The sequence below is a fragment of the Globicephala melas genome, chromosome 16, assembly GCF_963455315.2.
Source record: "Globicephala melas chromosome 16, mGloMel1.2, whole genome shotgun sequence".
NCBI lineage: Eukaryota > Metazoa > Chordata > Mammalia > Artiodactyla > Delphinidae > Globicephala > Globicephala melas.
Genome location: NC_083329.1, coordinates 8,643,703 through 8,658,946, shown reverse-complemented (window position 1 = coordinate 8,658,946; position 15,244 = coordinate 8,643,703). Strand labels below are relative to the sequence as shown.

General features: G+C 40.1%; 1 protein-coding gene across 2 annotated transcripts; it reads left to right on the top strand.

Annotated features, from left to right (window-relative positions):
- Positions 1–1,392: 1,392 nt before the first annotated feature.
- Positions 1,393–12,047, top strand: BUB3 (BUB3 mitotic checkpoint protein). Of its 2 annotated transcripts, none has more exons than XM_030831983.2 (8): positions 1,393–1,480; positions 1,929–2,123; positions 2,748–2,817; positions 4,348–4,499; positions 7,003–7,161; positions 8,831–9,008; positions 9,251–9,467; positions 11,702–12,047. In XM_030831983.2, the coding sequence occupies exons 2-8, from the start codon at positions 1,929–1,931 to the stop codon at positions 11,709–11,711; spliced, it is 981 nt and encodes a 326-aa protein (XP_030687843.1). In that variant the 5' UTR covers positions 1,393–1,480; the 3' UTR covers positions 11,712–12,047. The 2 variants fall into 2 exon arrangements, with proteins under 2 accessions (XP_030687843.1, XP_030687842.1); XM_030831982.2 differs by having other exon boundaries at positions 10,466–12,047.
- The last annotated feature ends 3,197 nt before the right edge of the window (positions 12,048–15,244 follow it).

Below are 15,244 nucleotides of genomic sequence, written 5' to 3'. Positions count from 1 at the left end.
AGAGGAGAGAGAACCAAGTATGAGGACTGGTGAGGAGACAGGGCAAGAATCTGTCCTTTTGACAGGAATATCATCAATACACCGGGCAGAAGGGTGGTTGTTGTGTGTTTACTGTGTCACCATTCATAAGAAAGTGCACCTGAGTCAGCATATATGAATGCATAAGGACCAACAACACTTTTTCTCTATAAAGGTAGAAATTAAACACTTTAACCTCAGCAGTTTCCTCCCACTTCATACAAGATCATTTAATAATAAGATTTTTTTTTACAAAAGCCTGTGAAAAAGAGGTTATAGCATGGATTAAATTGAAAATTTTCAGTGCACTTTTGATATTCAAGAGTAACTGAGTCACAGCATTCTAGTTATAAATTAAGTATTGCTTTTCTTTCATGGAGACCAAATTATTTCTCATTACAGGAGCAACGTTCTTGATTCTCCTATTTCTGGAGGATTCTAGAAACAGAAAATCCAGCAAACCGAGCCTGCAAGTCTGGCGAGTTCTTGGGGTGGGAGGGGGTGGATGGAGAGAAGCTTGTAGGTGTCATTTTAGGGCCCTACTTGAACATATGTCTCAAAGAGGCTTTTGAGCTTTAACACACTGCAGAGTAATCATTTGTTTCTCAGTCTGTCCAACCTTCTGGACAAAGAGTTCCTCAAGAGCAAGAATCAGTCTGATTAATGCATCTTCCCGGTTTTCTCACCAGGCCTGGCATGCGCTGGGTGCTCAATAAATGTTTGCAGGAAAATGGAATGAAGAGATAAGCAGAGTATAAATAAGGATGAGTATCTTTAAGGTCAGTAGATCTTCGACAGTGGGAAATGTGAGAGCCTGGTTCATAGGTGGAATGTCCAGGAAAATGAGAAAAAAGTAGGGCAAAATATACACTTCATTTGAGCAAATAGTTTTTTCTCAATTCCAATTTTGGTCAACTTCATAGGCATATGCATGTGCAGTGGAAGGGAAACTAATTTAGCTCTATAAAAGTACTGACCAAAATAAGGTTTTTGTGTCTGAGAGATTAACTGAGATGGGGAGGGCCCCAAGAGTCAACTGGGAAGAGTATCTTTCCCGCCTACTATTCAAAGGACAGGCCAGGCGTCGGCCCCAGGGAGACTACATTTCCCAGCGTGCCGCACACGGAGGGGCGAGGGCGTGAGCGCAGCCTTGGCGCGGTGCTCTTTGGGAGTTGTAGTTTTCACTCGTCCGGCACCTGCGCTGGCGCCTCAGCCTGGTGGTGAAAAGAGGCCACGTGACCGGAAAAGCCGTCACTCGCCTTTGTGCCGGAACAGGTTGCCTGGGTTGACTGACGCCCGGCGGACCAATCGGCTGCCTAGAGCGAGACGTTGGCGTTTGAAATCAGCCAATGGCAGGCATTGGCTGGAACTTCCTCTCCGCCCCTTTCGTCCGGCCTGCGAGAGCTACGAGGGAAGCTAGGCGGCGGCGAGTAGCGGCGAAGTTGCTTCAGAAGGAGCTAAGGTAACGGGGAGAGGCGGCCGGGCGCAGTTGCGAATTCTCTGGGAACCCCTCCACCACCCCCCGCCCCCCGGGCCCGGAGCTGGCGGAGCCGTCCTCTGGGAACCGGTTCCTCTTCCACAGGTTTTCTTTTATTTCAGGAGCAGGCGGGGCGGCAGGCCCAGTGGGGGAGGCCGGGGTGCAGGAGCCCGCGGCGGGCCACGCTGGAGGCTGGAGTTAGGGGTGCGGTGGCGGCGACGCGGCCGGCTGGGGCGCTTAGAAGGGGCGGCGTGGGGTGGGGTGGGGGAAGATGAGGCCGGACCGCGGCGGGCGCGGCGGTTCCGCGCAGGCGCAGAGGCCGTGTCGGCGGCCTTCCCTAGGCCCGGCCCCCATGGGGCCCCCTCGCTGCCGCGCCGTCGGCGAGTCCAGCCCCCGGACCCTTGGGGACTCTAACTAGGCGTTTGTTCTGTAGATGACCGGTTCTAACGAGTTCAAGCTGAACCAGCCACCCGAAGACGGCATCTCCTCGGTGAAGTTCAGCCCGAACACCTCCCAGTTCCTGTTGGTCTCCTCCTGGGACACGTCCGTGCGCCTTTACGATGTGCCGGCCAATTCCATGCGGCTCAAGTACCAGCACACCGGCGCCGTCCTGGACTGCGCTTTCTACGTAGGTGTCCTCCGCTTCCGCTTCTGCCCCCCTTTAATAGTCTCGGTATGGTGTTCCTGGTCAACAGTATCCGTTTTCCGTTGTTGGGCTGAGGCTTTTGTCGGTGGGGTCATTTGGATAGCTCCCCTCCCTTCCCCCAGCACTTACCTTGAGCCCCAGGTACTGTTTTTTTGTTTGTTTCTGTTTTTTTTTGTGTGTGGGGGGGGTTTTTTTTTTTTTTGGCGCTGGGGACTTGCAGACGTCAAGAACTCGGTCTCCCCTTGTGTTCTAATGGCGCAACTTTGCAAACCTTTTGGACGTAATGTGTTTGAAACTCACAACAAGACAGTAACATTTGGCTGTCTTGTTAAAAGAAAGGTCTGTTTGCGAGTACATGGGAATGCCTGTTGACTGTCAGCCAGTGTGGTGAACAGTTCTTCCTTAATTTGCTGGCGTAGTAGTTTTCTCAGCTCCTTAATTTGCTTTATTTTTTGTACTGTTTTTTTGTTTGTTTACAGTGAGTAGCTGAGCCCAGTGTACCTCTCGTCCTGAGCATAAACTGGATAGTTGGCTGTAGAAACAGGAATTTTAAAATGCTTTTTAAAGCTCTGTAAGTTTTAAATGACTTGCACCTTTATTTTGTAGGATCCAACACATGCCTGGAGTGGGGGATTAGACCATCAATTGAAAATGCATGATTTGAACACTGATCAAGGTAACATAGCCACATTTTTACCAGTTCAGTGTTTTCTTAGTTAGTGCTTACTTGTAAATGTTTATTCATGAAGAGTAGTTCCTGAATTGCTTAGTTCCTAAGTTGCTTAGATACAAGTAAAAATGGCTTGAATTTAGGACTTTTTCGTTTAAATGATAACCATTAAATTACAATCACAAAATATTATGCATGTATTTTATCAGTGAAACTCATGATCTCCATCCACAGTGTTTACATGAAGTGGCACTTAAGTATTTGCCCTTTCCCTTGCCCTCAGAAGGGGACTGGGTCCCGCAGTGGACTACCTTTCAGTAGGATTTTTCCAGGACAGTGCTGATGTTTCAGCGTTCTCTTTTCAGAAACTAATTTAGTTTAGACTGAAGGAAGATAGGTTTTAAAAAATTTAACATTATAAAATAGCCAACCCTGTCCAGATACCATGTTAACCCCGCTTGTATAGTTGTTTAGCATAGAATATGCTTCAGTTGCGTTTATTGAATGAAGAACAAGATGACACATTTTCTTTTAGTTAATTTCTAAGAGATATGAAATAACTTACCCACATTTTTGTGGTGACTTTGGAGCAGAGTAGAGATTGGAATGGAACCCGAATACACAGAGCTCTCTAGTGGAGGTTTTTTTTTTTTGGTATATGCGTACGTTAGACATAGATGTACTTGAAGGACATGGCAAGGCACAGAGATACGACTAACGAGGATGAGTTGGACAGTGGGATGGATAGAGGATGGGCACTATATCTTATCCAAAAAAAAAAATAAAGAAGGATCCAGTCAGAAGAGGCTTTTGCATGAAAGCCGTTTTGTCATGTAACTTACAACTGCAGGTGTTTGGTTTTGTTTGCTAGCAGCTTATTCTAGATAGGAAGTTAGCTTGCAGGTTTAGGTTCTATTTGTTTGAAAACTCAGGAGAAAAAAAGCACTGAAAAGGAAACAAAAGTTTCCATGGTGACCCACCATGAAAACCAAGTGGGTTAATCATAAGACTCCCTGCCTTCCTCATCCCCAGCTCTCAGATAATCCTGTTACCACTTAAATAAGTTTCTTTGAAACATCAGCTTAACTTGGTAAGTTTTATCCAGATACATTTGACCAGAGCTCTCCACTCGTTGGTTCATTTCATCAGGTATTTCTTGAGCACCTACCGTGTATAAGAACCTGTACCAGATAGTCAGAACTATAGAGTTAAACAAGGTTCCTGATTTGAAGGAATCTAGAATCAAGTGAGGAAAATAACAAATATGCCACCATTTTAATGTAATCTGAAACTGAAGTCAGCTTTTGGTATTACCATGCCAGTGAATCAAGCTATGCACTGTCAGGTGAACAGAGATGAAAGGATGACTTTCGTAGTCGCGGAGAAATTTTTCTGTGTGTAGTAGTTCCATTGAGTGGGTGGAAGCGGATTTGTTACAGTGGTTACAGTGCGATGAATGTTTCCTTCTATTGTTCACTTGAGGAATCTTTGTTTAGTAAAGCTAGGTGTGGTTTGTTGGTTTGTTTTTTCCTACAGAAAATCTTGTTGGAACCCATGATGCCCCTATCAGATGTGTTGAATATTGTCCAGAAGTGAATGTGATGGTTACTGGGAGTTGGGATCAGACAGTTAAATTGTGGGATCCCAGAACCCCTTGTAACGCTGGGACCTTCTCTCAGCCTGAAAAGGTAGGCTCTTTATATTCGTAACAGGAATTATGGTCCTTGGGGTGGTTTGACTTGATAAATGTTTGATGAATATGATGTTCAATTTAGAGGTTAAGAGTTGATGAGTCTGTTTTACAAACTCAGCTAAATATGTGAAGGAAAACTAATTTTGGTATTTTGGTCAACATTTTCTGTCAGTTGTCGTATTTGTACTGGATAGCACTAGTCCTAAACCCACTTCCATGTATTAACGCTTTCAGTCCTAGGGCTGAGAAGCAACTTTTCAGAGAAGTCATTTAGCAAAGACTGTTCCATTGCCTTCATTTGGGTCTGACGGCCCCAAACCAGGAAGTGGGATGGAGCATCACTCATTTTCACTTATGACCTGAGGTTTCTCTTGCGTTGACTAAGAGAGTGAAATGGGTTATCATTTGAAGTTTAGTGAAAAAGATGTCCTATATTCCCTGGCTTTTACCATTTATTTATTTTTAATACTAACAGATGTAGTTTGAAGGCTGTAGTGAAGGAAGCTTCTTAAAACTGAAACTTTGTGTATTATTGTAATCTTTTTATCTGTACAGTAGAAATGTAATTGAGCATTCCTGCTGTATCCTTTATCAGACTTTATCAGGTGGTAGTTAATTTTAAAGATTGATTGTTTTAGCAATTTAAAGGTATCTTTCACTTGAGTCTATTTCCTCAATGTAAATATACTATTCAGTTCCTGTTAGCTGTCATTATATACCGTAGTGCATCCAAAGAGCCATTATTTTTGTCACATCACATTCGAATCTACTCCTGGCAAGACCTTTGTTCAGAATAAAATAATTGCATTGTTTCTGGTTTTGATTTATGGTTGTATGTAACGTGTTAAGAGCTGTGATAAATTGCTGACAGAATATCATATAATGGACAGCCACACTGAATCAAGCTGCTTATTGGTTCAGCAAGGTTCATTATGTCACTTTTTTTAATATTGTTTTTGATAAATGTATATACCTAGTCAGTAGCATGACAGTGTTTTTACTTGATTTATGATTCGTGGGGATAGAAAGCACTTTTAGAAGCTTGTGTGTCACCTGTATAGTAAAGATTTAAGATAAAATTCCCATTCTGATTGAACTGTTATCAACTGATCTCTTTCTGTGTTTCTTAAAATTTGGTGTTTCATATATCTTAGGTTAATTTCTGTTTTTCTGCAAACATGTTTTCTGAATAAGCAGCGGTAAATCTTAATATGTCTGTTATTGAAATATTCTTGTGTTAAATCTACTGTTTTGAATCTTTTAAATTTCTTGTTTTTCCCTTGGTCAAATTAGCTGTTGAATTTAAAGGCCAGATTGTAGAGACTGTCCACTCGTTACATTGTGAAACCCAATTTGTTTTTTTCCTCCAGGCTGGTGGTATGTGGTTAACGTATTAGTGATTACTAACCATAAGGTTTAATTACTGAATGTTAAAGAGATATCTTACCATGTCATGAGGCCTCTTCATTTTTTATAATGATTTTTCAGGTTTTAAAATATTAGATGAGTTGCTTATTAATTGAAAGTAATGATCAGGGCATAGTTATATACCTGAAGTCTAGACTTTAAAAAAATGGTTTAACCTGATCAGGAACATACGTTTTGCCACCATTTTCATGAATTTGCTATCTCTGTTTAGTCCCCAGATAACATATTTGAAAATAAGTAACTTTAAATGCTTATTGGCAGGAAATTTTGTGATTTGTTTTAAAGGAATGTTTTTGTGGAAGTTGTTTTGATATTGAAGAAAAGGAGTTTTGAGGGGAAAAAAATAGATGCTTTTAGGGAATAAAATGCTTTTTAAATTTTCCCTGAAGATAACTCTGTCCTGAGTGTTCAGTATGACGTCAGGGTATAAGAATTTGCCTTGTCATGTGCCAGACCACTATCCTTGTCTTTTAATTTTGAGTTCGTATGCCACCAAAAGCAACTAAGAAGCTAATTAATGATAGCTCTCTCACTCTTCCTGGGAAGGCCTATTTATTCAGTGTGACAGCTGGGAGAGTCAAGATTTTTAGAGTTACAACATGAAATATCCTTCCAAAAGGTGGTCATAGAAAAATAACTTTGAAAATGATTGTTTTATGAAAAGCCAGAAGCCCATTGAAAGCTATCTTGAGTTTTTATGGCTTTATTATCTCCTTTTTGAGTATTTTCTACAATTTTATATTGTCACTGAATGAAACAAGAGGGCTGTAAAAACTGTTTAATAATTTAACTTGTTTTAGTAACGAAGAGAATTGTTTCAGAGATGCTTTCGGAGAGTTAATTAGAATGTGCATTATGTGATACTTGGTTAAGTATTAAGAATATCTTGTGTTTATTATTTTGTGCCAATTGGATTGTGTAACTGTAGCATTTAAAATTTCGTACCTGTGTTTGTGAACCTGATCAGCTAACTTTTTTATGGTTTTATGATTAGTGGACTTTATCTTGGTGCGAAATGCCATTTGCAGGCAAGCAGATGATTTTCAGCAAGTTTTGGTCTTTCTTGAAAGGTGTATACCCTCTCAGTGTCTGGAGACCGGCTGATTGTGGGCACCGCAGGCCGCAGAGTGTTGGTGTGGGACTTACGGAACATGGGCTACGTGCAGCAGCGCCGGGAGTCCAGCCTCAAGTACCAGACTCGCTGCATACGAGCATTTCCAAACAAGCAGGTACTGACCTCTCCTCCCTGTGCCCGGGGAATTTGAAAATAAGAGGATCTTATATGATAATGATTTGGTCACTGCCTTTTAAAGCTTTGCTTTTGTTTTTGAGTAGTGATTTAGAATTTGTTGTAAATTTTTGACAGCCTTTTTTTAAAAGGTGGTATGTTAACTCAATTTTAGAGAAAGCTTTGATATTCAGAGAGGATAAGTAATCTGCCAGTGGCTAGAGTAGAGGTTTTCAGATTCCTTGGTGATGCTAGTCCAGGATGCTTGACAGGTATACAGTAATCAGAGTTTTGCAGGTATTTTAATTTACAAAACAGTGAATTCAAATTTAAATCTGGAAATTTAGGATTATGGAATTTGCTGTTCTCTCTCTCTTTCTTTTTTTTTTTTTTGCACCTCTTTTTACCTTAATGCTAATAGAGTTTAGTCAGTCTGCTAGCAGACCTGGATTTTTCTTTTCTAAAAGAATGCCATTGAGGGTAGAGAGGCGTTGTCCTTCATATAATGACGAACAGGGTAGGTCACCCTTCCCATCATCATTACTAGATGAGGTGACACTATTAATCTGCCCTTATGTCCCCAAATCCTTAAAGTTCAAAGGGAAGTTGGTGGTGGGGTCAGCTGCTGTAGGAATTTTACAAGAGGAAAAGTCATTAAAAACAGTGGGTGTCTTTGGAATCTAATGGCTATCCTTAGTGCTTATCAGAAGGCTAGTACCTCAAATGGTGATCACAGTTCTTCTCAGGATATTGTAAATTTCCATTGAAGATAAGGAATTGCAGTTATGTGCAACTTTAGAGATTTAAGTGCATGATTAAAATATGCTTGCATTTATGAATGTTATCATGTCTTCTATCTAAAATTTTCCGTCAGAGTTTATTTCCAGTTTATAATGGAAGTTTAAAAGTAACATTTTATTGATTTTTTTTTCTCTCCATAAGTAGTTTTTTAGGAGTAAATCTTTTTCATACCTTGAAAAATTAAAAATATAGATTTCATATTTATCTTCATCTTTTACTTTCTTTGACATACTATTTCGAGGCAAAGTTAGGAAAGGTTTGAAATTATAAGCCACGTTTGAACATCACTGAAAATCTGTGTGGTTTGTGTGTACGCTTGACTTGGTGTAGTTAAATGCGAGAGGCAGGATGACCAAGATGGAAGGCTGGTTTTCCACTTGGTTTGGATTATTGGTACCCTCAGTGAAGGAGACACAATTCTCTTAGAGTTGTTAGAGGTGAGGAGGCGTAGAGCAAAGAAAAACATATTCCAGCTGATGGAATGAATTCTAGTCCCCTTCTGGACAGGACAACAAATAAATGATACTGAAACACTTTAAAATTCCTGTTGAGGTTTGACAGAATAACTCAACATTTTTGATTGCAGTGTGCAGGGTACTGGTAGAATGAAGAAGGCAAGTGATGGTGGCCTTTTATTTATTTACTTGTAATAAAACATATATAAGTGTTCTTAAACTTTGGAGTGACCTTAACTATGTTAGTACAGCTTAAACACGTGGTTAAAACCTGGCCGTATTCTCTTTTCATTTTAAAAATAATCATCTTTCTTTACTGTGGGCTGAATTTTGGAATTGGGTTGAGTTTGGGAATCCAGGCCTAGTTTTGGAAGCTGGATTCACCATTTTTGTCCTCTGATTTCCTCTTGTCAGGGTTATGTATTAAGCTCTATTGAAGGCCGAGTGGCAGTTGAGTACTTGGACCCAAGCCCTGAGGTACAGAAGAAGAAGTATGCCTTCAAGTGTCACAGACTGAAAGAAAATAATATTGAGCAAATTTACCCAGTCAACGCCATTTCGTTTCACAACATCCACAATACCTTTGCCACAGGTATGCTAACCTGTATCTAGTTGTTAAGATAACATCATTTTGCTATTAATTGAACAGTGCACGTTTGTACTTGGGCAGTTTTAAAAAATTGTGCTTGCTTTTTATGATATTTAAAGGGAAGAAAATCTGGTATAATACTCCCTGGGGAAAATGTAACTTCTGTGACCTTAAAAATGGTTAAAATAATGGTTATTTTTGTATCTGCTTTTAAGGACTGTTGTAACTCTTGAAATTACTTGCAGGTGGTTCTGATGGATTTGTAAATATTTGGGATCCATTTAACAAAAAGCGGCTGTGCCAGTTCCATCGGTACCCCACCAGCATTGCGTCACTCGCCTTCAGTAATGATGGGACTACACTTGCAATAGCGTCATCGTATATGTATGAAATGGATGACACGGAACATCCCGAAGATGGTATCTTCATTCGCCAAGTGACAGATGCAGAAACAAAACCCAAGTGAGTATGCTTCACCTGTATTTGAGCCTTTTCTTGCATTCAACCCAGGATTTATTAATTTTTCTAAATTCATGAATAGCATTGTTGATGCCTGCTCGATATTACAGCTGACTCTAGGGTTGGAGTTGATTTTATCTTGTTCTCCCAAGCTTTCAATATCCGTAGGTTGATAGACGTCTGATGGATAAAATTGTGCCTAGTTGTTTTGTAGAGAAGAATGTCAAACTCTCATTCTTCTTGAATAGGCACTATTATTTGAATCTCTGGAGTTATTACTAGCTCATTGCTTCAAAATTAAGTTGAGGAATTCAAGAATAATTTATTTTAGCAAATTCTATTTAAGATATTTAAGAATTTGAACTACCAAAAATCTTCCCTCCCCACAGAGGTTGTTTCTTTAATATTTACACAAAATGAATGACCTTCAGGTCTTACTGGAAATTCAGAGTAATATGGCCTTGCCTGCGATAGCAGATTTCCTTAGTTTCGAAATTTTCATAGATGTCTTTGGCTCTTGGTTGTAACTGCTGACAGAGAGGAACCATTTCCATTTTTTGGTACCTAGGGCAAAGCTTTTTACTTAATTACCTGCACCAGGCTTCCAGGCTTTAGGGAAACCTGATACTTAGGCACTTGTTTAACCATGAAATACCAACCCCCAAGAGTCTTTGTCCTGTTCCTTGGCCCTGTCTACTCAGGCCCTGGAAGGAAGTCCTCAGTAAATATTTATGGAATAACTGACTTTTCAGGATTCCTGTACCTCTCTGAGTTAGAATGGTATAGAGTCCCCTGGCTAAATTGGTTGAGTCCCTGAGAAGGGGGCAGAGTATTAAATACTCAATATCGTGTGTTTTTACAGGTTTGACTTTAGAACAGACTTAGCATGTGAAGCCTGTTGGATAAAGGGCTGTGTTTGCATTTAATCTCTCACTTTTGTATCTCTTGTCCTGGCTGGCCATTTTGATCTCATGCTGTTCTTTTTTCTTTTGAACTTGTAGGTCACCATGTACTTGACAAGATTTCATTTACTTAAGTGCCATGTTGATGATAATAAAACAATTCGTACTCCCCAATGGTGGATTTATTACTTTTAACAAAGAAACCAGGGAAAAAATTTAATTTTAATATTATAAGAACCTGAAAATATTGGAAAAGAGGTTTTTATTGCTTTTTTTAAAACAAACACTTTCTTTAGTGCATGAGATGGTTTGATGGTTTGCTGCATTTAAAGGTATTCGGACAAACAGAATTTGAGGGCAGCGACAGCACTTTTGAGAATCAGTTTTGACCTTGATGGTGTTTGTTTCTATTGTGGAAATAAATGTTTGTGAATAAATGTAGGTAGTAAAACCCCCTTTGCATTCTTTGTGGACCTTAAATGGTAGAGAAAAAGGCTCTTGAGCCATTTGTTTCTCTTGCTGGTTATAGTTGCTAATTCTAAAGCTGCTTCAGACTGCCTCATGAGGAGGTTAATCTACAATTAAACAATATTTCCTCTCGGCCGTCCATTATTTTCTGAAGCAGATGGGTCATCATTTCCTGGGCTGTGAAACAAAGCGAGGTTAAGGTTAGACTCTGGGGAATCAGCTCGTTTTCAATCTTATTAGGGTGCAGAAGGAAAACTAATAAGAAAACCTCCTAACATCATTTTGTGACTGTAAACAATTATTTATTAGCAAACAATTGATCCCAGAAGAGCAAATTGTTTGAGTCAGTAATGAGCTGAGAAAAGACAGAGCATATCTGTGTATTTGGAAAAATAATTGTAACGTAATTGCAGTACATTTAGACAGGCATCTATTTGGACCTGTTTCTATCTCTAAATGAATTTTTGGAAACATTAATGAGGTTTACATATTTCTCTGACATTTATATAGTTCTCATGTCCATTTCAGTTACCCAGCCACTGGTGATTAAGGTTAAAAAGAAAAAAATTATAGTGAGAATGAGATTCATTTCAATATAATGCCCTGAAGCAGAACATGAACTTAGCTTGGCCTATTCTGGGTAGTACCAAATAGTATTTTTGTTGTCACACTTTTTGTTTTTTATTTATATTATTTGCAAATGTATGTTTCTGAATGGTACTTGGACCTTTACTGAAATTTATTTTATCCATGATGTATTTAAAAAAAATTCTTCTGATACAGAGAAAGGTCTTATTTGTAAGTATTTCAGTGAAAACTTAGTGTAAGTCTGAACCCATCTTTTGAAATGTATTTTCTTCATTGCAGGTCCACCTAATCATCTCGTGAAAGTGGTTTCTCTATGGAAAGCTTTGTTTTGCTTCCTACAGTTACATGCTTATCCCCTAAGGGATGTGTTATAGTCATTGTGGACGCGTTATTTAGTATGTGGATTTCTCTGTTTTCTGTCTTGCAAAAAACTTGTCTGTGTGCCCTTTCATACTGACTGTGTGTAGGATGAGGAGTCTTTGTGTCCTTTTGCAGTAGTCTGAAGAACTGTTTTCCCCCAGCAAGCCCAGTTGCTGTGTATGAGCAGCTTGAGCTCTTTTTGTAAAATAACCTAAACCTGTTAATTCCATGCTGTCTAATAAATCAGAGATTCAGAACCCTTAAATGTTGGATGTTTTTAAATGTTGGTAATTAATGTAATTTACTTCATAAAAAGGCTTCTGTAAAGCAAAACTCCCTTCATCGAGGGCCTGGTGGGGATGACATTGTACCTTTAGGTCCACACTGCCTCATTTAATTATGTCTATTCTGATGTACTTTGGGGATTCAGTCTTGGATAAAGTGATCTGTTGGAGTTCTGCCATTTCCCTCGTGCCCTCTCGCTGGATCAGCAGGGCCCTCGAGCCAACTGTGCAGCTTCACGGGATGGGCACAGACTGCATGGCAGCTGCCGGGCGCCTTTTGGCATGACTCTCTCCCGGTAGCTGGTGCAGCCGGGCTCCTGCAGCTTGCCCAGCCCGGTGCTGATGCAGCCAGCAGGCGCACTTGCAGCCAAGTGACAGACCCGTCTGTACTTATCCATCAAATGCTAAATCAAAGTGAAGCCCTTGGGATGGTAAATAATGTAATAGCCAGACACTAACTGATGGTATTGGTTCTTTAGTGTGATTATGTGCTTTTTAAAGTCATAACCACTTGGTTGAGGACAGAGCATAAATTTAAAACATTGTTTAGCTGAAAGAGAATTAATATAGTATTGTAAAAGGTGACTAAATTAAAGCAATGTGGGGGACCTGGTTTTGAGGGCATGGCGTGGCAGAACTTTTTTTGTCTTTCTATCGCGATGTCTTCTTGTCTCTTGAAACCAATGTATCTCACCTTAAAGGTGTCTACTGCCTCTTCTGTGGACCTCTTCACCAGCTCTTCTTCACAGATGGCCTGTTTATGATTATTGCCACCTTGCCCCTCAAATGACCCAGGTGTAACACCTTAGCATTTTTGTTGGTTTCCCTTACCCAGATTCTCTTCTCTGTTTTTAAGTGTCTCTTCTGTTTATCTTTCTTTTCTTTCTACTGCTACTATCCCACCACCTTAAAGGGTCCCCTCTGCCCATCTAGCGGAATGCAGCAGCCTCCAGTCTGGGCCCTAAATGCTCTGTCTTCTAGAGCAGTGACTTTCAAACCTTTCGGTTGTGACCCAAGTAAGAAATACATTTAAACCACAGTCCAGAACACACAGAGGTCAGTACAGTATGTATAGTGGTGACAGTCGTGTAAAGCATCACTTGCCCTTTGTACATGTGATACATCAGTTCCCTTCCTTCCTTCCTTTTTAGGAAATTCTCGTTATGGCCCCCTGAACGGATTTTATAACAAATGCCTTACCACCTCTAATTTGAAAAACAGCTCTGTACCACACAAAACTTTTAAAACTCTTGCTCTTTTTTATCATGCTGGGCTTGAGACCCTCCAGCGCCCCCGTTCCCCTTCATTCACTTTGTAAGACTCTATGCTTCCAAGGCCTGCAGATCACCAGGAAGGGACTGCAGACTGTCAAGGTACTCTTAGAAGAATGGGGGTGGAGCTGGCCTTCACTGGGAATTCTGACAGGTAGGTGGGAATGTTCTGGCGGCTGCAATATCTGGTCTGAGTTCCACCGTGTAAAAACTTAAAGGTATGTTAGTTGGGGGAACTCCTTTGTTCCATATGAGACAGCCTGAATCTTGGAGTCCAGCCTTTGAACCTGGCTTTGAATCCCAACTTTGCTGTTTAATTCATTGCATCACTGGCCAAGTTAATTTCTGAGTAGCAGTTTCCTCATCTGTGAAATGAAAGTAATCCCTAACTCACGGAGTTATAAATGAATATATAAATTGTTGACTAGGGCATGTCTGACACAGTCATCGCTTTCTTAGGATGAAAAAATATTCAATCCATTGCTCTCAGTTATTAGCTGTCTTTTCAGGTTCTGTTCTTTTCCATAAATTAATGTTCTTAGATATCTGTGGGATTCCAGGTTCTTAAATTTGTCAGTATATTCATCTTTTTAAAAACATGTATCAGCTGTTTTAAACATTCAGAAAAACTCAGAATCACATCTATAAACCCACCATCCAGATTTTAAAATGTTAATATTTTGTCATATTTACTTCCCTTTGTTTTAAAATAAAACACTGCACATGTTTGAAGCCTCATTGGTACCCCGTCTCACCACATTTCCACTTTCCATTCTTAAGTATTGTACTCACTTATGCCTTTATGCTCGTGAAGTATCCATATACAGGCAGACCTGGGAGGTATTGTTGGTTCGGTACACACCGCCGCGATGAAGTGAGTATTACAGCAGTGAAGGACGCACACAAGGTGTCTGGTGTCGCAGTGAATATAAAAGTTATGTTTAGACTGTAGTCTGTTAAGTGTGCAATAGCATTATGTCTAAAAATACGATGTACATACCTTAATTACTTTATTGCTGAAAAATGCTAGCCGTCATTTGAGCCTTCAGTGAGCTGTAATCTTTTTGCAAGAGTATTATCAAAGATCACTGATTATAGATCACCATAACAAACATAGTAATAATGAAAAAGTTTGGAATATTGTGAGAATTACCAAAATGTGACACAGACATGAAGTAAGCAACTGCTGTTGGGAAAATGGCACAGATAGGGTTGCCACAAAACTTCAAATTGTAAAAGAAAAAAACCGCAACATCTGCCAAGTACAATAGAGTGAAGCGTGATAAAACGAGGTCTGCCTGTATATGTTTAAAAAAAATTGCATAAATGGTATACTGTTTTCTGGAATGAACCGACCCCTATTTGACATCAGGTGGTGGTAATAAGATGTAGAAGGAAAGGGTTTTTTTTTTTTTAGGCTATGCTGTGGGCTGCATGCAGGATCATAGTTCCTTGACCAGGGATCAAACCCGTGCCCCCTACAGTGGAAGTGTGGAGTCTTAACCACTGGACTGTCAGGAAAGTCCCCCTGAGTGCCCCCCTTTCTTGAACTATGAGATCAGTCACTATGACAAAAGGAATACCAGTTCTCTGATGTGTTGGGTCTTCAAGGGTGAAAACTGCATAATCTAACAGTGGTTCTTCTTTCCCCAAGAAAATAGATGAGTGTGTTAATAGTACCCAATAGGTTAGGTGTATTAAAAATAAAACATCCTTGTTGCCATCTAGGAAGGAAACCATAGCTCTGGTTTCATGGTTCTTCTCTCCTGTGACTTCCCCTCCTCAGTCTTTGAAATATCTCTGGGTAGCCCATCTTTCACTTGGGAAAATACTGATTTAAGCTATTAGGACTAGTTGTAGCAGTTTTCCTTTCAAAGTGGCACCTGGCTACGTTGCTTTGGGACTAG